This window comes from Anguilla anguilla, chromosome 6 (genome assembly GCF_013347855.1).
Source record: "Anguilla anguilla isolate fAngAng1 chromosome 6, fAngAng1.pri, whole genome shotgun sequence".
Lineage (NCBI taxonomy): Eukaryota > Metazoa > Chordata > Actinopteri > Anguilliformes > Anguillidae > Anguilla > Anguilla anguilla.
Window position 1 is genome coordinate 13,229,622 of NC_049206.1, and position 26,212 is coordinate 13,255,833.

At 44.7% G+C, this 26,212-nt stretch overlaps 1 protein-coding gene across 2 annotated transcripts in view; it reads left to right on the top strand.

The window, feature by feature from the left end:
* LOC118230563 (ephrin type-B receptor 1-like) overlaps positions 1-26,212 on the top strand; it is a 156,999-nt gene that overhangs the window by 31,833 nt on the left and 98,954 nt on the right. For both annotated transcript variants that reach the window (XM_035423675.1, XM_035423674.1), the window contains exon 2: positions 22,367-22,431. In XM_035423675.1, the coding sequence (XP_035279566.1) occupies positions 22,367-22,431 (65 nt within the window). The remainder of the gene's footprint in view (positions 1-22,366; positions 22,432-26,212) is intronic.

A 26,212-nucleotide genomic window follows, 5' to 3' on the forward strand; every position in this document is an offset into this window, starting at 1 on the left:
CAATAACAGGTCTCCGACGCCGTCCCCGTGGTGACGGGAACATTTCATTCACAGTGAGGTATCACGGTGGCGGTTTTTAATTGAACATTGTAAAGGGCAGAGGTGACCGTCTGAGCCGAAGCCGTTTTCTTTATTCTGTTTTATTGCGTTTCGGCTGCGGGGGACTCTCCTTCCTCCGGCTCTGCTCTCAGATCGGCTCCGTCTGTGCCCATTTCCGAAGGGAGCTTCGGAAGATAAGAACCTTGAGACAACAACATCTGCATCGCCGGCCCCCCAGGAGAGCATCTGATAGATTAATTTCAGCTTTGAAATGATTATTATTATATAAACCATGTAAGCATAGCTGTTTTGACTTATTTCAAGTTATTTTTGGAAGGCAGTGCAGGGGGTGGGGAGGGAGGGGGGAAATAAAAACAGAATCTTATCAGTCCAGTATCTACAAAGCTGCAGCCTTATTCCAAAGGCTCTCTGCAGTCAGCGGAGAGAAGATGAATGAAGAGAGAAAACAAGCGGATTCGTGTCACACCCTGACAGACTGGCACGAGCTCGTCTGATTCAATTAGCACGGGAAGTCTCTGAGGAGAGCCTCCTCGTGTGGAGCCCCTTTTCAGAAACGCCAGCTCCGTCGCCCCCTCCGCGCGGAGACGAGCTCCGCCTTCGGAGACGATGACGGGGCCACGCCGCCCGTCTGTCAGCCTGTCCGAATGACGGACGCGGGCCTCGGCGAACGGGATCGCGTTTCCCCGGCCGGACGCGAAGCTGCTGTTGGGAAGGCTTTTGGCCTCTGCGGCGCGGCGTGTGACATCGCCGTAGCCCCGCGTCACACGATCGCGGCGGTAAATCAGGTGGGCCCGTCAACTTCTGTCTCCGCACGCCCAGGTTCTCTCAGTGTGCTGCATTTCTCAGACTAATCACTGATTTAGCTCTTGTCAAACACATTGGAAGTAGAATTCTTCAGTGCGGTTTATTTAATAGGCCGTGCATGCACGCATATATGATATGTTTCACTGTTTAAAATACGTTTTTTTATTTATACGATGCAGTTTATTGAAGGTTTTTTTTTTTTTTTTGAGCACCTAAGTGCTGCCACTGGCTAAACTGAAATTTCCATTCATGCAATTCCATTTTTTTGAATCTTCCATGTTGAAGTGCACGGCATCTTGACCTGTGTGGGAGATTGTAGATACTATAAGATGCTCTACTCATCTTGTGATGTGTGATGGTAGCTGTACAACACAGTTCATTATTCAGATTTAAATGCATAAATTATTCTGTGTTTTAGGGGTACAGGCCTAGTTGTATAATGTCATAGTTTAGCATTAGCGGTCGTGGCTCTGGACACTGCACAGTATCGCACTCTCCCATGGTATTGCCATCATTGATAGGAGTGTTATTTTTATCTAGGAAAGGCTTTAAAAAGGCACACATAAGGGTCCTGGGTGATCTTTTCTGACGTGAGGGAACTCTCTCAGTTAGCATACTGAACGTCCCCCCAGCCGATGTGAAGCAAACTCCGAGTGTCTGATCGGCTCATGTCAGGAACGCAGTCAACAGAAATAATGTTTGGCGGGGAGGGGGGTGTCAGGGAGCATGTGCAGAAAACACCTGCGATCACAGAAGTCACCCCGCCAGCACCAGGACCCCCCTCAACGGCCACCATCTGGGCCCCTGCTCTCTCCAGACAAAACAACTATGTTTTTCTATTTGTGAAGATGAAGAGAGTGCGTGTGAAGACACATACAGGCACTCACGAACGGACCTGCTCACAGACATGCATGTGCACTCAGGCACACACACACATACTGTACACACACTCAACGCTTAACACTCAGATAAGCCCTTCCAGACTTGATGTGGCCGCATCTGCACTGTACTTCAGCACCACTATAGTATCACTCACTTTCAGTCTTAATTATGAACCCCATGTATGTGTGTCGCACACGCACACACACACACACACACACACACACAAACACAGTACAGATGTGGCCATATGGACTCTGGAACGGCTTTTTTGGTGGCACAAAAAGAAACTATTCATTACACTAGAATAGATATAAAAGTAAAATAAAAACAAGTACAACAAAAAAAAGCTTTCAATACATAAATAGACCCTAGTCATAAATCAACACAACACCTTGCACAGAGAGAGAGAGAAAGAGAGAGAGAGAACACCCATCTATTACACGCCCACCCGCACTGGGGCAGTTCATCCGATCCTTTTCATCTTTTATCTGCTCTGGAAAAGAAGAAACTTACCAGCATTATGATTTCTGTATTATTATCTCAGGGAGTAATTCTGTTTGTTCAAAGCGTAGGCTGGTGTGTAAAGAAATTTTACGCCAAAAAAATTTATTTTTAAAAATGTTTTTTTTTTTTTTTTTTTACTACTGAAGTTTCACTGCTATAGCAATCCCACCCTTTTTTGAGTTGCGTTATGAGTTTATGTACATAAAACATCATTTTCCGTTGCGGCCTGTTTGCCATCTCCTCGGTTCGCTGGGTGAAGGTCCAGGGTCACGGCGGGGTCGCCGGTGCATGGATTGCCGTCTAAGTGCCGCGGCTGTAATCCATCTTGCAGTACCGTCCCGGCCAATTATAGAGCATGTGGCAATTAAGTGCAAGAAAAGGTCCTCCTTCAAAACCCGTGTCCTGTTTTTCCTCCGTGAAGATGTGTGTGCAGATGGAGCCAGATCCCTAGAGAGAGCTAGCCTTGACCCCTCTGGGTACTTTAATTATGTCCAGAGCTAACGGATATAGCGGCGCTGGGGGAATGTATAAAGAGACCATTACTCCTGGAATGAAGAGTGGAACGTGTCCGTATGTGAGGGAGCATACGGGTGTGTGTGTGTGTGTGTGTGTGTGTGGGGGGGGGGGGGGGGCTGGTTGTTGGTGGGTGGTAGTAATGGGTATGAATTACAATCGTGGCTTGGCGTTAGGTTCTCTGGATATTGGACAGAAGTTACGCCACCCTGTCGCCCATTATCAAGTCAGATCAGAGACATGATGAATGTATTTTATGTACTGTGCGTCAAAGTATGCTTCATGTGATAAGCCAGTAATTCAGGGGCCGTCTGTAGTGTGCATATTCATACATGTGATAGGAAGCTATATTATACCTCTATACATTTTAGACAGAGGACAAGTGATATTAAATGGCGTGTTCAAATGTAATGATTCTACCTTGATGAATAATGCAGTTCCATATATCTTTTATCAGTGTCTTTCATGGCTGTTGGCATGGAGGGTAGAGATAAGGTTCTTCTATTATTGGTCCATCCTTGGTAATTGAGTCTGTGGCTCTTTTTAAACCTTGGAAGAATAATTTGGGGCTTTCTGTTAATGGTGGAAAATTAGCAATTTGCGAACCGTGCTTTAGTGTTGATTTAACAGGCGCCAAGAGTGAATTTTCAGATAAGTGTGGGGTGGACTTTCCCTTACTTAGTTTCGCAGTATCATTTACAGTGGCAGTGTTTTCATTAGAGTACTGGCTTGACTTCATAGGTGTAGCTTACTTTTAACTATGGGACTGTGCCGGATTCGGTTATTACAGTTAAATGCAAGCGTACATTTTTCTTCTCAGTTCGAGGGGTTCCTTTGTGTGATTACTGCAATGCAGAGGAAAAGGTTTCTGTCTGTGTTTAACTGTTAGTGAAAGTTAACGACAAACGTTGATTGAATCCAGGCCGGTCACGACTGAAGGAAGCTTGTGAGCTTTCAGTAATGTGCATGCTCTGTGTGTGTGTGTGTGTGTGTGTGTGTGTGTCTCTCTGTGTCTCTGTGTCTGCCCGCCCGCATGTGCTCCACACTCACTCTATGCAGTGCTTTATATAGCAGTGGATGAAGCCCTTATTTCAGCCTTTCAGTTAAAAGAAAGTGCGTAGATCAAAAGCATTTCTGTAACTACACTTGAAAAGAAGAAAACGTCTCAGGTTTTGGGGGAAAACTTTGAGCGTTGGGATTCAGTGGAGTCGGTGAGCTGCCTTTCACAGGTGAGGTTCTGTCATGGCAGTGCCACGTTCCAAAACCTCAGGACAGGTGCGCTCACTGATTAGAGAGCCAATCTGGGCCTGCTTTCTGTATCACATTCAGCGGGTTCTTAAATCTCTGCAGCAAATGGAAAAAAATTAATACGGGCCAATGTTTTTAACAGAAGTGGACCGACCTCTTGTTTTAGACTTTGCGTTAAAAACATGCTATTTTTTTTTGCTTATGAATGTAGTTTGGGCTGGGCAGTGGAAACAGCCTAGCCTTTGAAAGTCAGATCAGTGCATGGAGAGCCCAGCGGCAGGACTTATATATGTATCGGTCACCCAGCATGAATTAAACCTCGGTTTTTACAAAGAAACGATTTGCAGAGAACCAATCTGAGAATGCACTTTCAAAGCACGCACTGTAATTTATATTTAATACCACTATATATGCTTGATAGTATTTTATCATAAGGATACACATCCAACCTCATATCCAGCAACATATGCTTTAATCCCAGCATCCAATGTGATTTATTTGTGATTGGATGGAATTTGCAGTGCAATTACATTAGACGTGAGTGCCCGAGTTACCTGGGGAATGATTTGCCCTTTACTCCCCCATTAACAACGGATTAAACGATAAATCGCTCAATCTGGCTCGCGCTCCAAACGATGCTGCGTGCTGTTCCCCGTAATAGGCAAAAATTATGAGATTGTAGATTCGCTGCATGATGAAAATTGCCGGTGTCAATTAGTATAATGCTAGTTGCGCGCAAAATGTTAGTGCATTTCTTGATTCTGAGCAAGTGTGAAGTATCCGCGTACCGGTTCTGCGTGCGCGCTCGTGTAAAACGGTTTACCCGTCATTTGTTCCGTGCGTCTTAATTCTCTGCCCTTGTTTTAGGGAATTCCTTAAGCACACCACGTACTAATACCCGAGCTCTCCGTCACGGTTTAAATGGCAAATTAATCAATTATTCTGCACTGGTGGACAATTTTAAACATTATGCTTTTGAAATAAAAATGTGTTTATGAACAGACATATTCCATTTCAGAACCTGTAATTATTCATGGCTTGTGACAGTTGCGATGGTATGGGCTGCTCTGTTCCTCCTCTCTCTCTCTCTCTCTCTCGTGTCCTGTACTCTAAGGAGGCTGCTCCGGTTGGCTGAGAGCCCTATCAGTGGTGTGATAGGACGTGGCTGTAGACTTAATGAATGTTAGTAGATGGGAACCGTTTCCGGCGAATCGCTGCCCCGCGAGGATCTTCGCCAGAGCTCGGCTGACGGGCGCCGCTGTCGCCCGGCCATCAGATTCCCGAAAGGACTGAAGTGACGTGCCAAACGGGGAGCTGGCACTCCCCGAGAACAAACATGCCACTCAATTCGGCTTCTTTAAAACATAACGTCAGGGTGATTGATATATAATGAGTACATGTGCACACAGACACACATACACGCGCACACACAGACACACATACACGCGCACACACAGACACACACATGCACAATATGCACACACACACACACACACACACACACACACACACAACATGCACAGACACACACACACACACACACACACAACATACACACACACACACACACACACACACACACACAACATGCACAGACACACACATGCACAATATGCACACACACACACACAACATGCACAGACACACACACACACACACACAACATGCACACACACACACACACCACACATATATGCTTGCTCTCCCTCAAGCATATGCATACTTAATCTACAGATGTACAGATGCAACAAAGGTACATACTCACTCATTAGTGCAGTACACGAACATGCTACTTCTTAGTCCTATGCCGTGTGATGAATATTTTAACTGCTGTTGTGGCTCTGCGATGACTGCAATGCTGCCGATGCCGGTCAGGACTGGAAGCCGTCACCGGACTGGTTTCTGAGTCCGATACGGGTCAGACGCTGGAGCGTGCTGCAGCTTTCGCCGTTCTGCGGTTTTGGCTGGATTGGCTCACATTGACTCCATGCACCAAACGTGTCTTTCAAGGACAGAATTGCCAGGGCTCTTGCTCGTTTCTTCGAAGGAACGATCACCTCTAAGCAAATAATATTGAGTTACGGGCACCGAGCTGAAGCCTGTGACATTAAGACATTAGCTGTGATGTAGGATGCCCCCAGGGCAGCCAGAGGGGGGGTGGAAACGCAGCGCTCTGATGGCAACTGTTTCTCAGGTGTGGGAAGAACACTTTAAACACAGCGACGCTGAATCATTTTTTGAAAATGGGTCAGCGCTCGCTTGTGTGTGAAGTGTGGGATGCTCGTACTTCTGTTGGCAGGCAAAGCTGCGCATCATGAGCTTGTTAAAGTCGGACAGAAAAAGGCGAATCCTGTATTTTAAGCTCAGGTCAGGGCCCGCTGCATTACCGAGGCCATCTTGGGTTTCGCGTGTTTGTTACTGTAGAGAGGGGACTTTGTGCAGTTGAAGAGGAGGTAGGGAAGCTTGTGAACCGAGGAGTCTGCTGCTGAATGAGCTGTAAGGCGTGTGAATCTGTCATTGTGATGTCTGTCACAGCACTCATCAAATAACAAGTCATGATCACCCACACACACACACACACACAGACAGACTCTCACACACACACACACACACAGACAGACGGACTCACACGCACAGTCACACACAGACAGACAGACTCACACACACATACACACACACATTCACTCATACACACGCACACATACACACACACACACACCCCAACACAGACACATAGACACACATGCACACACACACATATACACACATGTGCGTGCGCACACACACACCATGCACACACTCATGCATGCACGCACTAATTCATGCACGCACACACACACACACACACACACACACATTAGTACTCCAGAGCCAGGATGAGCCCAGGGCATTATGTGGTTAAATCTTGGCCAGAGGGAACGTGCTGTCTGGACTCCTGCCACAGAATCCCAGTTGGTTGGTGAGGCTGTTATCTTCTGTTTGGCCCTGAAATGAGAGTATTTGGTGGCCATTCTCTTTTGTTATTTAAATTGACATCTTTTCCATTTGAATCTCTGCGAGTGTGCACAAACGCATACATGCAAACAAGTTCGCACACCCTTGTATGCACACGTGTACACACACACAAACCCATGCGTGCGTTCATAGTATTACGCGCACCCACTTGCATGGACAGAAGTAAGCACATGTCAGTTACATGCCCAGGTAATTTCAGCTGCCCATTCATGGTACAGCCCAAAATAAGGAACATTAGGCAGGGATGGATCTTGAGTGGTTGCACACACACTGACGCACGTACGCACACACACGCACACCAAGCGCCATTGCTTCTAGATGTGCATAACACTTAATTCCAGTTCCGGTTGAATGCTGTTTGTAAATTAGAGATTTCAGTAAAAGGTTACACAAATGCTATCCAATATAGATGGGTGGAGTCTCTGTTTCTGCTCTGATCCAACTATTGCCTTGGCTTTTGATTCATGCTATCAATTGCTGTGAAAAAAATGTTAATGTGGGAAGGCATACTTCGCACTGTGTGCCGGATGCATCGTTACCAGAAATGAGAGCCTGACAGTAGGTATGGCGTTATTTCAATAACAATGCCTTACAGCAAACGGGAACAAAGCTCACTATATTTATTGCGCAAGGCTCACATCTCCCCCAGAAACTCTCCAGGGAGAAAAATAGTGTCAATGCCAGCATGCAGTGGAGCACAGAAACCCCAAATTTAACAGGTGAACTGAAATACAGATGTTTTGCTTCCTCCTTCCTTTAATGATGTTTCGTGCTGTGAAGTCGGCAGGGCTGCTTGCAGCACGGCGCGTTATTTTCTTAGCAGATGCTCGTACCCGGCCTACACTTGTGCGCATTTTCCATTTGTTCCAATGTATTAATTCAAGGAAATCGGTTTTGTAGGTTACTCTGGGGTTCAACTATGCTTAACCAGGGATTTGAACCGGAAACCCACTTGTAGATCCAACTCTAAGCTGTAGTGGTAGATGGCATTGTCATGTGCGGCTAGCGCTAATAGAAATCTCGTTCTGTTCGTGGGTTGTCGGGTGGAGCGGGCGGAGGAAAGCGGAGCTCGCTTTTCCTCCTCTGTCTCGTAATCTCAGAAGACCGGCGGCCTCCGAACCCCCCTCCCGGCCGAAAGCGCTCCCCGGGAACGCCCCGCTTTTGGTTTGTTTTCGTTTTTTGGCTGACGCTCTCCTTACTCTCACCTTGGGGTGTGCCACGAAGCTCCTGCTCTGCCAGGGGCGGGCACAGATTGCTCTGCTTCCTGTACAGGGCCGCTGGTGATGCGCTGATACCGTCCGGCCTTCTTTGCACTCGCGAACGCTGCTTCAGGCAGTTCATCCATTCCATCTCACGTACATTCAGATGTGCACACGTCCTTAGCCCTAATCTAGCATATGCATTGCATGTTGAGTATGTCCTCTGGCAAACAGATTAATGGAAAGGTAAGCCTTTCGGTGGAGGCTGTGAAGCACTTCTCTGTAGAGAATATACGTGCAGGAGTTACTCTGCGTTTGGAAGCTGTGCAGTGTAAACGACTGGAGGCTGCGTCTGTTGGCAAGCAGAAATCTGGGGCGGGGCGGGGGGAGGTCTGCTGGTGGACACGGCAGCAGGGGGGTTGTGGGGGGTGTATTTCTCAGTCCTGCTAGCGTTGATTCAAGCTTTGTCGCTACAAAGTAGACAATAGAAAATGCACGTTAGCAGATCAAGATTGATCTTTGGAAAAGTAGCTTTCTTTCTGAATAAGGGTGGCCCTCGTTGACCACAGTGTGTGTACTGAATCAAGAGGGGCACGTCTGTATGCCGTGTGTTCAAGTGGGGAGGGGGTTTGCGTTTGTACTGTAGTTATTATTAATGATGCACGAGGCATCATTTTTCTACGGGAGGAGCAGGCTAGTCATTTTCTCGGGTTTAGGAGGGATGGCAGCGGCGGCTAATGAGCTCCCTTGGCTAGGAGGAGACGGCGTGTGGAGAGGCTCCGGCCTCACTCGCGTCCCTCATGAGGGGGGGCGTTGGGCCCCGCCGCACTTCTTTTTCACACCCGCTGATCCTTCGCCCGGGGCGGGGGCACCGGGAACAGAGATGCATGCTGGGTATCGCCTTTAATGGGTCTTGTCCATGCGCGGCGGCCGACATCGCTAATTACGCGGCCTTGAGGGGGGGGGAGCCGTGATTTTTAAACTGTTTTGTCACATTTCCATTTGCGAGGAAGCGGTGGGTTTCTCCTGTGGGGGACCTCCTGGGGAAACCTTTGGTTTTATGATTGAATCTCAGACACCTGAGCCGGACTGTTAAATGGTGAAGGGCTTTCTGTCAAGCGGCGTGTGAGAATCTGCGGGCTCCTGGCCCATGAAATCCATGGCGATAATTGAATGTTATTGGATATTAACTTGACCGGATCCACAGTTATTAAAGCCTGTTCCGCTATTCGCTGTTGGGAAGGAAAAGAGATTTAATTGTAGACCTGCTCACTTTCCTTTGTCCTTGCGTTTTTGGAAAACGACGATCCAAAAACTGTTGGAGATTTTTTTAAATACAACTTCTATTTATAGCCCAGTGGCATTCCACAATGCCATGCTTTATTGCGAGGTTAGAATAGTAGAATGTTTATGTACTCAGCCATCCAATAGAATTGAACTTCACTGCTGTGTCAATCGTTAGAAGGTCCCACCACTGGTAGTCATAGCTTAGACTTTCATTTTACAGTTTAAGAATCTACAGTGCATCTGATGACCCCAGTGCAACATGGATCAGTAAAACTGGCCCTATTGATTCATGTTTGAGTGCAGAAAGCTGCATTCTGTCCTGGCTGTATTCCATGGCTTGTGGTGTTGCTTGGCAGAGCTGGGATGCCCGAGCTGGGCTTGGATTGGCTCCTCTGTCACGTGATCGAAGTTACATCTTTTGTTTTTTTTACTAAGTAGACTTGCCACTGTGACTTAGAACTTCTGCTTGTACTTCAACCTTCCAAGTCCAATTTACGGCCTGACATTCAGATGGAGTGATTGAGGTCAGGAGTGTGATAACAGTGTTTGGCCCGAGACTTAAACCCCAGTCCCCCGGGGCAAAGATATTGCTTTTTCCCCCTGCCTGGGAGCGAATTGAAGAAGCAGACATGTTGACCCTTAGGTGACCAGCCGGTACTTCTCAAACATCGATATCTGTGAGGTAGACGTGCGCGCCCTGTCACCAGCATGATGTACACCGGGTCCTAATGGGGAAGATGTGTCCTGGAAAAAGAAAAAAAAAAAAAACCTGGGAAATAAGTATGTGGGCTCTGCAGGGCAGATTCCTTCAGAGTTGCATGCCATTAATGCCTCAAAAGCACCCTCCATTTCTGTACATTTACAGGACCTGTCACTCTCCCCCGATCCTTACCTTTCTTTTTACCTGTCTCCCTGTCTTAGCTTTCTCTGCTGCTCTGCCTCTCTCTCCCCCCATTCTCTCCCCCCTCTCTTTCTTTCTCTATCACTCTCTCAATGGGCATGCATTTTAGAACACTTACCAGGTCTTCTGTTTCGTACATGGTCTTCTCCGCTGGTCTTACAAGGCTACTGAGATAATAATGAAAATAGGAACTTGAGATTCACAACAAAACTTTAATTGTTGTGCCTTTTGGGCTTCATTTGATTTAAACGATAATCCCGCAATCCCATCCATCGCACCTCCAGATAATTAGGCCTCCCCATGAAAGATTAATGAATGGCATCATCTCTGTGCACCCTGGCCTGTTTCCTGGCTTTATGGAAGGAAAATAAGCTGTAACTTGTAAATAAATGGCTTCAGCAGTCCTGCAGAGCTTAGTCTGATTGTGTAATAATTCAGTTATCAGTTTATTTTTGGGTGAAGTGTAATGCTGCAGCTTATGAATTTACTGCCACGCTCTGCCTCTTTCCTGATTTTTTTATGTACTGCTGCTGACACTAGGATTGCTGGCCTCTAACTACTAGACCAGAGCGTTAGACTGCAGGGTCACTTGAAATGTGACCTCATTAGCTGTGTAATTTGCGCAGTTTGACATTTTTAAACTTTTACAAGCACTAAATCACGGCTGAAGACCGGAATTATGCACTAAACCCAGGAAATTTCCGTACTGTAGAGTTCATTTTAGGAAATGTCTATGTGTAAACTAGTGTGGCTGGTTGACTGATTTGGTAAAAAAAAAAAGTCCTGTCTGGAGCTAAAACTAGGATGCAGATGTTCCTCCACGTTTTGCACACGGCACCGTACCTCAGTTGCTCCATGAGAACTTTTCTATTTGGCCACCATTTTGTATGAAAAATCAGTAATGGTTGAACGCTGAATCGGGATGTTCAGTGAGGAGCAGGAGAATGGAGCCTGTAAGGTTTCAAGGTACTGGTGCTCTACAATAGGTCCGGAAAAGGTTTCTTCAGAAGAGGTTTGATGTGGGCCTGTGTGAAGGCATTACCAGCACAGCTAGCGGTCATGGAGTAGGAACGAGCCCAGGTGCGATGGCCTGGAGGACAGGAAAGCGGATTGGACCCACTGGACTGATGGGTCAGTAAAATGTACCTCAAGAATTCTTCATGTCTGCAAGAAGACGGGGCGAAAATGTGGCAGAGGAAGGAGTGGAAGGAGAGATTCAGGGTACAGGCAGTAATTACTACTACCGCCCAGGGGTTACATAGAAAAGTGTTACAGCAAAATTACTGCTTGTGTGCATCCGGGGACAGAGGTGATGTTCATCATCTCCCACCTGAATAATTACTGAATTAGTGCCGCTAGTGCAGGTTAGATTAGTAAGTGGAGCCGGTGTCTGTGTCTCAGTGATCCTCTCAGACCTCTGCTACGAACACAGGCTGGAGGGTGGGGGGGAAGAAAAGCTGTTTTTCTCTCTCCCTCTCCGGTTTCAATTTCATTTCCAGTTTTTTTTATTGTCATGACACGGATTGGTATTGCCAAAGCGCTTGCTGTACATACACAGAGGAGACGGAAATACGATATGACAAAATGAAAAACGAAAAATGCGAAGTTAATAATTTACAACGATAAAGACTGCACACACAACATGAAATATTTAAATACACGAAAACTGAAGTAAAACAAAGGCAAGGAAAGTCGAGTAACATGAAAGGACGTGTTGATAAGACTCTTCTCTCTGTTTTATCTTGATTAGATCAGATCAGCCATGATTTATAGGCATGTCTACGCAATGCTGTACCATTTTCGTAGCGAGCAATTTGCATAATTAGTAATATAACAATTAGTGTCCCTCAGAATGTGGTCATGTGTAACATTGGGCAGACAGTGATGGTCCCTGCGTCTCTGTGAATGAAACATGTTTTTGATGTTCATTCATTTTTTCGAAATATAGGAGGAATGTGAACATTGTGAATATTTTTCTTTTAAAAAAGCAAAAGTGCATCTCTTACACAACCCAACCACAGTGACTACAAAGCCTTTGTTCTTTTGGAAGCCATTTTTTAGGTGTTAAACTCTGGTGACTGAGCCTGTTGCTGGTAAGGATCACTCTACTTTATATCTCTGATGGCTGAACAGGTACTTGACCAGTGTATTTTATACCAGTAAAGTTTTGCATTGTAATAGTTGTTGTGCTTCATGAATGAGAGGGTGTTTGTACGTGTAGATATGTGAGCGTGTGTATGTGTGAGTGTAGGTATGTGTGTGTGTGTGTGTGTGTGTGTGTGTGTGTGTGTGTGTGAGAGAGAGAGAGAGAGAGAGTGAGTGTAGGTATGTGCTGAGGACACAGTGCAGTCTGATTGCTCCCTCTGAGCTCACAGTAATTGAAGGAACACTCTTGGAATAATGAATTCCCAAAGCTCTCAAACATTCACATCCACAGATGGTGCGTTCTGAGCAAATCCAGGGGGATAACATGTCCCTGCTCTCCTATAGAACAATTTGAATCGAAGCTTTTTTTATGGTGTTCAGTTATTGTACCATGTCTATGCATATTATAAAGGTGTGGTCATAGTGGATATCCTATGTATTACTCTACCCTTTTGTAATTTATTTTTGATTGATTGACTGATTGATTGGTATATATCAGTTCCAACATCCTAACTGCTAAATAGCTGCTAGCTCAGACAGAGGGGGAGATGTGGCATTAGTAACAACGCTCAGTGATAGTCATGATGTTAGCCTCCTTCACAGTAATCCACTGTAGGGGAATATGCTTCAGTCCAGTCCACACAAAGGCATATTAAAAAAAATGTTTATGTCATTTTTTTCACACTTACCTGGCTGGTCCTCAACAGTTCCTCATCTTGTCTCATTAGTATATGCGTTTTAGGGTAGAATGCGGAAAATAAACATACTGGTGGACTGAGTGCATGAGTCCTCAGAGTCCCATAATTTTACTGAGATTGTGGGAACTGCCAGGCTAAGGACCAGGCGGTCTGGGCAATGAATGCTAAAATTGGCTTCATTAAAAGGAACTTTGGAAACATGCTGATCTTTCCTGACCAGTCAAGTGAGAGATCTGTGGAGTATGTAGGAAGTGCAGACTAATAGAAATCTGGGTTGCTTTTGTGATGAGAAAGAAAACAGGCAGTGCAGTTTGTTTGCTGAATAATAATAATATTAATGGTAATAACAAGAACAATATGATGAAGAAGTGTGTGGTTGTTATTACTGATTATTGATTACAATCGTGAAAGTAATAATTCAAAATTTTATTTCATCAGAAGCTACTTTGAATTTGTCCTGGTGGTTGCTCACTTCATTGTTGAAGCATAAATATAATTACCATACTGTATGTACAGAAACAGTCCAGTTCATGGTTAATACATTATAATATGATGCACTACAGTAATGTACTATACCATGTTATCATTGTACAGGGAAACAGTGCTAATTTACTGGAGTTTGAAATCCAAACTGCATTATCTTAGTTTCTGAAAGTGTGTTTAATTTTGCATGATTTGTTGCGTTTGACTGTGATGAGATGGTGCTTAAAATTTTGGATTTTGGTGGGTGTGACTGGTCGGAATCATTTTGATGGCTTTACCTACCTTTGATGTGAAGTATAAAAAGCTAGGAGGTAGGGCTAAATCACAGGTAGCAATTTTGGCTTTTCAGCAGCTCTCTCTAAATGGCTTCCTTTATGCTATGTGGTATTTCCATACCTCACAATAATGGAGAAAGTGAGAACATTCTTTCTAACAGCTGTGTGGAACTGGGACATCGCCTTTTGTGTAGTACCAAACATCTTTCGCAGCTCCTGAAACTTTTTATCTTGTTTTTTTTGCTTTTTTTTACGACCAGTTTTACAGCTTCACTTTGCCTGCCGCTTTAAAGCCCTAAAAATAGCTGCCACGAGAAATGTCAAGGAATCTACTCTTCCAACAGATCATTCAGTTCCAGTGACCCAAGGGTGCACTTCTCTCTCTGGATGCCAGCGACAAGGTCCTTCGTGTTACTCATCTCGAGCTGTAGATTATTATCTTTGCACCATCTTGCTAGCCCAGCGACCTCACCCATGTGTACGGTCCCATCCCCTAGCATTAGGCCATTCTGTAGCCTGACAGTCTTGGACTAACATACATTAATTTCCATACTGCTGATACCATAGGGGGGGTGATAGAATGCAACCTTGTACTGACCCTGACCTTGTTTTTTTAATAAGTAAGAAATGCAGAATCTAGTGGCTTCGATTATGTTACAGCTTGCCCTACTATGTTGCCATAGTACACAGGTGAACACCAAAATTCTGCAGACCCTGTAGCTCTTCCATAGTATTGATGGTATGATTGTGTTACATATAGAATTGTAATCGATAAACATCAATGAATGGAGTCTTCCATACACATCAAGCATCAATAGGTGCTTTAGTTGAAATACTGGCCAAGGATTTAATCAACATTTGTTGTTAATTTTGACTTGTAGCCTATACAAATACAGTTGGTCTTTTTTTCTTCACAGACAGTGAGTTCAGCAACCTGTGCTTGTGAAGAAAGAAAACAAAATGTAGAATTATTAGCATGCCAAAGTTAAGGACAAATATTGATTAGATCCAGGCTACTGCATCCCCCAAACTTTTGATCCAGGCTACTGCAACTCCCAAATGACTACATTTTCTCCTGCTTATCTGTCTTCTGTGGCTCGGTTTTCTGCATTATTTCCAGAAAGTTCTTTTGTAAATAAGTCAATACAAAGAAGGGAAGGAGAAGTCTTCTGCATTCCCTCACAAGTCAACCTGGCCTAACATCATTTCTGCTAGCAGTGCACACCCTGCTGGTTGTATAAAATTTTCATTTTACATTTTAACGGGTATGATTGATCATCCAGAGTAACTTTCACAGCTTGCAATCTTTGCATATAATGCATTCAGACAGCCTGATATTCTCTGAGGAAAGTATCTTGCTCAAGGTTACAATGGCATTGTGGCCCCCTGGGAAACAAACCTGCAGCCTTGGAGGAGTAAGCCCATTTCCCTAACCACTATGCTACTTTCTCACCCTCATCACATGTAGAACAGCATTTGGGATTCTCTTTTTTTTTCATCCTTTCTTATTCCATTGCTCCGTCGTACCCTTTCTTTGCCTCTCTCACTGACTCTCCATCCCTCTCTTTCTGTATTCCTTTCTTCCCCGTCCCGCTCTCTCCCTTTTAACACTCCCCCAGATGGACTGGCTTCTTGAGGCATCTGTCATATAATCTGCCTCTGGGAATGGGGGCTGTGGGTGTTGGCATATCTCAGGTGGCCAACCGTAACCATCGCAGGGTTTTTTTTTCCTTTTTTTTCTTCAAGGTGCTTGACTCACATGTTCACACCACTGATTTCCCTGGCGGGGGGGCCTGAATCATCTGCTACTGTCTCAGAATAGCTTTTGTCCTGTTCCCCCTATAGAGCACATTTCAGAATCTCTTTCAATTTAAGATTCATTTTCACATAAAGCAGGGTTTTTCATGGGGGCCTGTTATTCTCTGATGCGTGTTTTACATTTAAGGCCAGCCGTGTTTTTTTCGGGCCTGTTATTCAAGTCTATGAGGCATGAAAGTGTAGATTTGTTACACCTGACATTTGCACGTTAATGACAGTGACAATTTAACACAAACCCACTATAAACAATGTCTAATAGTGGGTTTGTGTTGGGGGGGGGGGGGGGGGGTTACCTTGTGCAAAAAGTGCAAAAGAAGTGGTGAAAACGCAACAAGGAAAGGACAAACTGCTGGGGATCATGTGGATGTGGAACCATGTATTGGCAAAACACTACACTGTCTTGTTTCATTAATATAACGGGGGAGAAACATGAATAGGGCCATTTGTGTGGCATTCATACAAGCTTAGCTGCTTTTAAACAACGCCAGATAAAAGTATAGCTACAAGCAGCAATTAACGGGGTTAAGCACCATAGGTTAATGGATTTAACAGCATGTGACCTGTGACCATATATTAGATCACACTGCCTGAAGGTCTATACAAAATAATTGATTTTCATGGCTGTAACTACAAAACAGTAGATTTTAAAGCCATTTCAAAGGCTACTGTGGATATTGATTCACTTCTAGTAGCCAAATTGCAGAAAACAAAGAAGCAATCTGTGATAAAGAACAGCATACATTTAGTTTATGTCCCATGCTACACCAAACGGGTTACAAGATGATTTGAATGATATAAATGTTCTCTGTAACAGGAGAAACAGATGTAAGTTCATTAGTATTTTCATAAGATGCAGTTAATTAAGTATTTTGAAAAATATCATACAAATAATGTGGTGGCCAAATCTGGTGTGAAGACATTTTCTTCACAGAATCCACACTAAGAACATTTTTAGTACACTTTTTATGCTGATAGCATAGTTAGTTTCTCTTTGCAATCCACCATCTGAACACTCAAAGGACTATACCCCTCCCCACACTGGCCTGCAAGTCTCCAAATGGCTGGTGGACTCACTGTTATATGATGAGGTAAAAAAATAGCCTCCCTTCCTGTCTGAAGCTTTGACCTGTAATGCCTTGTGTTCAGAGTATCAGCTTGTGTTCAGAGTACGGTATCTCTGAGAATGGTCTGCTTGTGTTCAGAGTAGCTGAGCGGTCGGCTTGTTTGTGTGGTTGGCTTGTTCATGGTGCCTGTGAGTAGGGTTGCCAAGTGGTCACGGTGCATGTTTATGGTTTTTTTCATTGCCGCCCACGCCTGTCCTCTCGGGCATTACAGCTTCTCTGTGCAAGGTTGCCTCATCTTCACGATGTCTTTGAGCATCATCACTTGGCTACGGCCAACCAGAGGTGTGCAGATGTGTACTGTGCCATGCACGATCCGTTTCCCAGAATTCCATGAGTGAGAGCTGCTCCCCAGGTGCTTTTCAATTGCGCAGATACGCTCTCTACATGCTCTCTAAAATCGTAAATTTGTTTACCCTGCATGTTTGTGTATTCCCTCAGAAGACACTGAATTATTACCTAAATACAAAACAGTTTTTTTTCCCTCTCCTCCTTGATTTGAGATCATATTAAAATGCAAGGCTTAGCTTGCTGTTAGGACCTCATCACTTCTCAGTAATTGCTCAGCGCACACTCAAATCCCTCTGATTTTTCTTGCGTTCACGTTTTCTCTGTCTCTCCCTCTTGGCCTCTGCCCCCCTCCCCCCCCCCCCCATGAATGGAAAATCATTTTAAGATAATTTGAAAGAAGGATCTTGGGAGCTTCAAGTAATGGCGGTGGAAAATCAAATCACAGAGGATATTTCTTTGAGTAAATGCTGTGGTAGTGCGATGAAAAAGAAGGCTATTATCAGCGCTCCGGATCTATACCATGCATGTGTTGTGCCGCTAGCTGTTCTCTAGGAAGGCTGTCCAAACCTTAGCTTATCGGTATTATCGAACCTCGGCTTCATTGGATTCAGATGCATTTTGCCGCATGTTTCATTAAGCCCAAGGAAACTCGGAACGATGTGAAAAGTCAGCCGCTCTCTGAAGATGGCCTGCTCTTGAGCGGCAGTGTCAGAGCGGCCCTTCGGGGCGGGCGGCGGCGAGGATGTGATTTCTCTGGCGTTTTCTCCGGCCCTTTGTTGTTGTTTTCGTCGTGTCCGGGTGAAGCCGCACACCCGCCGTCGCCGTGTCCAGGTGTGTTGACGTGACACGGTGTGCCTCCGGTCACCGGTGCGTAATTGTGTGAAGAGGAGAAATATTGATCCTGGAGGTCTGGGATCCATCAATGTTTAATGCAGTCCTCTTCACTGAAATGGCCTACCATTAAATATTGATCCTTTCAGAGCGAGATTCACTTTTTTTCCTATTTAATTGGTTCTCTGGTGCAGCAACAAGGCTGGTGCTGGGAGCAGCTTTGGGGGTGGGGTTGGGGGGTAGCGTGCTCTGTTGGAGTGGGGTGCGGGTTGCCTGACACTGTTGCCATAGGAACGTGAAGATGTTGTCTACGTTTTTACTCTGTGATATTTGCAAGCCATCGCCCAATGTTCCCTTTGAGTGGGTGATAGCCCCAAGCACGGGCCTTTTAATATTGTGCTGACATCAGGATGCGCATGGCCAATCAGCTGACGGCAGAGAAAGAGACACACACGGAGGATCATAGGGGTGTGGCCTGTGTGCTAAGGGAGTGTTATGTGGGCATATGTGCTGTTTTCTGCATTTATTTTAAAAAAAATATGCCTTGCCTGTACAAATGCCAACTAAACCAAACGCACATCGATCAGTTTAGAACCAGGTAATAAGACCTGCTCTTGCAGAAAGTCCCTTTCACATGAACGATTTACTGACGGAACAGAGACAGATGTCTGAAACGTTTAAAATGAAAGCCCTTCCCTGTGTTTACACAGCGTGCTGTTCCCAGGTCCGTCACGTATGATCCATCTCTTTATGAACACAAATCACATTAATGAAACTGCGAGAACAGCCGGTGTGAAAAGGATCACAGTACAAGGGACTGGAAAGTAAAGACGGGTAGGTAGGTAGAAACTACCACTGAAATGGACTGCATTTAGCCTATATAGCGCTTTTATCCAAAGCGCTTTACAATTGATGCCTCTCATTCGCCAGAGCAGTTAGGGATTAGGGGTTAGGTGTCTTGCTCAAGGACACTTCGACACGCCCAGGGCGGGGTTTGAACCGGCAACCCTCCGACTGCCAGACAATCGGTCTTACCTCCTGAGCTATGTCGCCCCTATATGACTACTGCTGGCCATCACTCTGATTGGGAATTCTCTGAGGACAGCAAGGTAATTATGAACATATGTCTACAGTGCCCTCCATAATGTTTGGGACAAACATGGCTCTGTACTCTGCAATTTTTAGATTTGTAATCAGACAGTTCACATGTGGTTAAGGCGCGGATTCTCCGCTTTTATAAAAGGGTATTTACAGCACTTTTCTATACATTTATATACAACTTTAAATATAACTTTATTTATCCGGCTGATTGTGGGCTGTGCTATAAATGGGACCAAGGAACCATCTGCTGTAGTCAGGCCTGTATTTGGGCTTGAATCTGCATCTGAATGGGCCTGGAGAGTTCTGTTATCCCATGCTTGGCAAAATACAAGTAACCTCAGAGACCGAGGGACTGCTATTGTATAGATTGTCGTGAGACTCAGGTCTAAGTGCTGTGGTTTAAAGTTGGAGTTGCACACCGAACTCTAGAATAGGATAACCTTTCCATTAGCCAGCAATAATGCTGAAGTCTCCCTGCGCTCCACTGTCATTCTGCTGGCGCATCGAGAGAGCCGTTTGAAAAGCCTTCATTTTGGACGTGAAGCTCGCTGCTTTCGCTCTTAGAAGAACAATATCTGCTTCCCTCCCCCAGTATGCCAAGTCTGCAAATTTTAATCAAACTGTCCGCGCCAATTCCAGTGAGGCTCCGCCCCGGTGACCATTTCAGTGATGTCACAGCTTGCCCTTTCCCTCACCCTCTGAGACATTTAGCCTACCTGAAACATTATCTCACGAATATGAATATGATACCGTTTGGAAGACACAGAGAAAGTAGTGAAAACAACAACTAAAGAAAAAGTTATTGGTTTGTCTAAAGGTGATGGGCGCAGGAGGATAGGTTGTTATTGTAAGCCTGTCAGGGTTTAATGTGATACATTTAGTGTGTGTGTGTGTGTGTGGGGTGGGGAGGTGGGGGGTCTGGGCATTTAATATTGTGGAGGTGTTTCTTTGTGACTAGAAATGTAAAATGCCATCTTGTTTTAAGCTGTTGATTTGACAGTAAGTAAATCAGCTGCTCCATAGATTTTGTGAAGGCATTTCCCATCAAAGTGTTATGCTTCCTATTCAGTTCCATCATCTTAATTGGAATGATAAACTTCATCATTAACATTAATGTCTAGTCACACAAAAATGTCTAGTCACACATTAGAAAGGGGGTTTAGGTGTTGAATGTCAGTGGCACAAAGATATCTGGTCACTTGGCTCTATAAATTTTTCATGTTTGTTGCGTGTCTTTTTTATGTTCTGAGTTGTAGTCTCACATGTTAGTTTAATTGGCGCTGTAGGTCTTGTGCAGTGTATTTAGACCTACACACAAGAGAAAATGCATGCTGTATGATACAACCAGGCACAATGACAATCAATTTGTGGGAGGGATCACTTAAATGATATAGGCTACCACAGGACTTGTTCAGTTGCAAAGAGGGGAAGAGACGGCCAGATTTATCTGGGAACAATGGGCCTGATGACAAATATGTACCCACTCTGCCAAAGTGGTTTGTGGATAAGCTGTTCTACAGGAAAGTGGCCTGTACTGTGAAAGGGCTACTTTTGAATGGGTGTGTCTGAATGAAGTTTAAAAGGTCCACTTGCTTGAGTTATCCTTAACTTTTAACAGCCCTGGGCCTGGAATGGTGGAGATGTTTCTGGCTTCTGTTCAGTCTTAGCTTGACGGCCCAGTTTAATGAATGAATTTCTAATTGTCCCAGTACTTCTTCAAGTACATGGTTGCCTGCATTCATTAAGCCTAATAAGGAATCCAATTATGAAGGTGAGTTTTCAGCTAGAGTGAAAATCCGAAATGTCTACGGCCCTCCTACCTGTTCTGTAGGGTACTGCAGTTCAGTTCATATGAAATGACAGATAGGCTAACTCAGTATAATTTGTTCAGAGGTGGCTTATATTGGATTGGTCCTCTCCAATGGAAATAACCTTTCACCTGAAAAGGATTGAAAACACTGGCTGCTGCAGGGATATTTTACCACAGTACTGTTGAGTATTTCTGCCTTGTCTGCAAACAAGTGTCCTGCATTCGGTTTTCATCTTATTCTTCTTCCCTTATGTGAGGGTTCAGCATTGTTTCTGGGCCACAATCCAGTGGCTAAGTTTTTGCCAAAAGCCGATTTTAAATTATTATTTTTTTAATCTGTGAGAAGTGAGAAAATTAAAAATATATATTTCATATTTATGCACATAGTTTTTTACTAGAAAGCTGTTTACATGCAATGTTTACATGCATGTAAATACGAAATGCACCAACCCTAAGCTTGCAAATTCACAATGCCACACTCACTGTTATAGCTGCCTACTCTGAAGAGCATGTAGGCTATTTGGAGGTGAAATGCTGTGGGCATCACTTTCACTTTCCAAGCTGAAAAAAATGCAAATTCACAACCCAGTGAGCTTGAAATGGAAACTTTATACAAAGATAGTAGCTAATTATTTGCCTTTGATTTGGTTCTTCTGAAAAGCACAGTTGTGGTGATTGTAGGCTACACTTTAGTCATTGCAACAGCACAAGCACTGCTCCACAGTCGTAAAATACACTTGTATTCAATTGTTTGTCAAATATCTTATATTACCAAAGATTTCATATACAAACCTCAAATACTTCATTAAACTCAAGCTATTTATTCATAAATGAGAAGTGAAAATATGGCAGCATTCACTCACATTTTCAGGCTTGAATGTGAACATAATTGACTGATGTTATTTTATTTTATTCTATTTATACATCCTACTTGTTTGGCTTGCATTCATGAATACCAAAGTGGCATAGCCTTGGACTGCGAGGCTCCCACATTTTGGAGAAACTGAAAAAGATTGTTGCATATTGATAATTTGATTATGGATCTCTTTCATTATTGTATTTATTAGCAAACATTCAACTACTAATCCCAGTAAATGATCAGTAATCAGACTGCAGAACATCAGAGAAGGGAAAAAATCAAAATCCAGCTCCAAACACTGCAGTGTTTTCACATCAGAATCAAGTTGTTCTCTGGCAAATCTCCTTTTTGTTCGCTTCAGTTGAGTCCGATTTACCATCAGACATCTCTTGCTGGTGCACAGAAATGAATGTCATATTTGGGTTTATCGAGGTGATACTGCTTTAAATGGAAGCGCTGACGGCTCGTGAGTGAGGGCGCAGTATTTGACTCTGTTTTTCTCTCTCCTCTGACTTGTACAGAAACGGTGATGGACACCCGCACTGCCACGGCAGAATTGGGCTGGACGGCGTACCCGGCGTCCGGGGTAAGTACCGCCCGTTTCTGCGTCTCCTCGCCATTTACCGGCAGTACAGGAAAAGAACAGTGGCCGTAGAAATATGAGGAATTTGGGGAACTAAATCGGGTGATCGGTTATAAATATGTAAACACTCGTGCGTAAACAAATCCCTCTTCTGCGATGTAGGGCGAAAGGATCGATATGTGTGGCACCAGTACTACTGTGCTCGCGGGCACGCACGCACACACACACACACACACGCACACACACACACACGCACACACACCAGCGCGCACACACACACACACACACACGCATACACAGACACGCACACACACACACATAGACACACACCAGCATACACACAAACACACACACATGCACACACACACACACACACACACACACACAGGCACATACAAATTTAGCTTTGACCCATTTTGACCCGTTATTTTCTCTCTATTTACTTTTACAGCATCTTAATGAAGCCAATTTGGCTTAAAACCGTTTAATTTAATGGCGTCATCGCACCTCTGTACAGCAGCGCGGCTGCGCGGTCGAAGCGCTAGCTCTTCGCGGGCCGCCTCACTGTTGTGTGAAATAAGCCGCTGACACTCCAAGCGAGGGGTTCAGGTGAGATGGCGTGGGACGGCGTGGGGGGCAATGCAGGGATCAAAGAGCCAGACGCTTGTCATAAGAAGCAGCCCTGGGCATTGCCCTTTGATTTCGCTCACACGCAAGCTGATGAGAAGTGCCGTAATGTTCGGAGCGAAAACTGTGCCGTTGCCGTTATCGATCGGTAGATATTCACAAGCAGGTTATTTTCATTCTCTGGAAATGATTTTTCTCTCTCCTCTTCCTCAGAAGAGAGATATTTTCTGCGGTCTCTGTAGTCTTCAGGGAAGCATTTCAAGCGGAAATCCATGGATAGCGTTTGGTTGAATGAACCAACCTTGCCTCAGGTGCACAGAACCTTACAAGAATGCTCAATAAATACTTGGCATGTCCGACCAAACTCTCTACCTGGGTTTGCTTTCCCATGAGAATGACTGTCCTTGAGGTAGATGTGCGCATTGTAAGGTGCCCTGCATATACAATAGACTGCAAGCACCAATTTCCTTATTTCCCCACAATGGGATGGGAGTGGAAACGGCCAGACTGAAGTCTGACAGTGTGTAATGGATTCAGGCTGCGGCTGCTATCTGTGGTATTAGGGATGTGTGATATGGGCAGCCCAGCAGAGAAGAAATTAATTCACTCGCGTACACGGTTTACAGAAACCTCCTGACTAAGGCTCTGTCCATAATATTTATAGCAGAACCCGAATTACCATGCAATTTTCATTACCTGCTGTTGTTATGAAAAAAAGTGTGCTAAAAATAAATATTAAAATTGCCTACTTCCTTGCGAAAACCACACAGAAACAGGACATCATTAAACCGAGTCTGCGGAGATTTGGGTTGTTTATACTTAATTTCTGCACTCGACACACATAGCACAATGGAGAACTTGGCCATTCATGGAATAGGTCTAAGCTTTCAGCAGCTGTAAGAAAAGGAATATCAGTCTATACTCAAAAGACAAAGACATCCAAATCATTCTTAGCAGAGTAGCAAAAAAAGCCTATATGTATTTTAATTAATCGAAGGATAGAATGTTGGCATGATATTTGTGGATATTAGATGTGATGACAAGTGGATTTTATGTATGTTTATTATCCTCTCAACAGACTCAATTGCTATAGGATTTTAACAAAATGTGCTTAGAGGTTGTACGGCTTAGTTTACCACCCACAACAGAAAAAAACTGTTTTATTTGGGGGATGTTTTTATAATCTTGATTTGTAATATAATATTGTAGGTATTGGTATTCATATTGCTATTGCTATCAGTAAGATAAGAAGTATTGGCACCAGGATCTGTGTCATTTCAATATGAACAAAACCAGTCCTTTCATCTGACATGTTCATTTTGACCACATGACACGGATTCACTGAATGCAGCAAGGTCATAGAGAGTCAGGCAGACAGAATTAAGCCCGGATTATTCCACGTATTATTTCCCGTTGTATAGCGTAAGAACTATATGCAGTGATGCATTATTGAAATGTAAATTAACTGTGAAAATAAAACCGTAGCCCCCTCTAACACACAGCTCAAAGTCAGATACTCATGATAAACTGAATAGAGGTTAATTGAAAATGGGATATTTCTTGTTTGTCCCTTGGATAGGGTAAGAAATATATGCGGTAATGTGTCTCTGAAATGTAAATTAACAGTGAAAATAACAGATGAATACACACACATGGACATACATGCAGTGGCCCGTCTAACACACAGACTCTCACACTGGCTCAAAGTGAGCTGCTCACTGATGATGAATTAAATATGGGCTCTCAGCAGGCTGTCTGACCTCTGACCCCGGTCAGGAGTGGTAATTGCCCAGACTAAATCCTTAGGAGAGGGGCCGGCGGGGGGGGGGGGGGGAGGGAGGGGCTGGAGGGTGCGGGCGGGGGGCGGGGGGCAGGGGAGCAGTTAGGAGTGACAGGAAGGAGGGAGAGTGAGAGAGAAGTAGCGGTTGATTGTGTTAAAAAAAAGTGTGGCTGGACATGAGTGAAGTGCCTTTGAGGGTGTGAAAGGGGGGTTGGAGACGAGGTTAACTCCTCTCATGTGATTTTGAGGGGCGGGTGTTGGGGGATTTGGTGTGGATGTTATTCAGGGATTATGGACGAGAAGGGTCTGGCTTGCAGTTGGAGAGTGCGTGACAATGACACTGGCGTGACTTGACCCTCCGCTGAGCAAGTTCTGGCTGTCCCACAGACGCTGGGCGATGGACGCGGGGGCGGGGGTGTTGGCGTCAGGGGCGGGGTTTGCTGACAAAAGGGCGCGGCCCTGCAATGGCACCCTTCATACGCTTCGGGAAGGACGAGCTAATGCACTCTCCCGCTCTCCAAGCACAGCCGGGGACTCGACAGCCTGTTTGTCTCCATCAACCTGAAAGTGAGAGAATAATGTCAGACGCTTCATTTCTCCAGCCATCTGTCCAGCAGTCTTCAATTATTAATATTAAAACTTCAGCGCTGAACCCAGCGCTCGGAGGTCTCCCCACAATCCTGTGATGCAGTATTTAAGGGAAGGTGCAGAGTGCCCAATGCCACCGCCATTTCACGCTTTTCAGGCACCCTTTAATGACACGTTTTTACAGCAGTCCGCTGCTCCCTTGTTATACTGCCAGTTTAAAACCAAGGGCAAAAGTTGTTGATAAGTCAGGGTGGTGATTCACCATTTACAAGCTGTCCAAGAGACATGCCGTAAATATTTGCTTATCGGTCATTTGCTCTTTCTGCAGGCCAATTCTGCCTTTAAAAGCATGTTGAATTTAAAAATACGCATTTTTAATCGCATGCATTTTAAATTTAATATTCATGTTGTGTTCTTTAAAGTGGCAAAGCACGTCTTGGTACCAGCGGTACTGTTAACGGGACACAGTAGTGTAGAATGAAGCGCTGTGCTGTCACAGGAACGTGCACAGTGAAATGTCCAGTGTTAAATCAACTCTTACGGAGTACAAATGATCCATATTGCGTTCTTACAGCATGTACTCTGTTACAGTTGGATTAACACAGGCCATTTTACCGTGTGATGTAAGGAATGTAATTGGACTGTAATGGGTGCAGTTCTTTGGGCAGACCCCCTGGGTGATGTCCACAGGGGTCTGAATCGAAGGTGGAGGTTCGCTCCAGACCCCCCGAGCCGCAGACCGAATGAAACGACCAGAGAGAGACGATGTGAACTTCCCCCCCCCCCTCC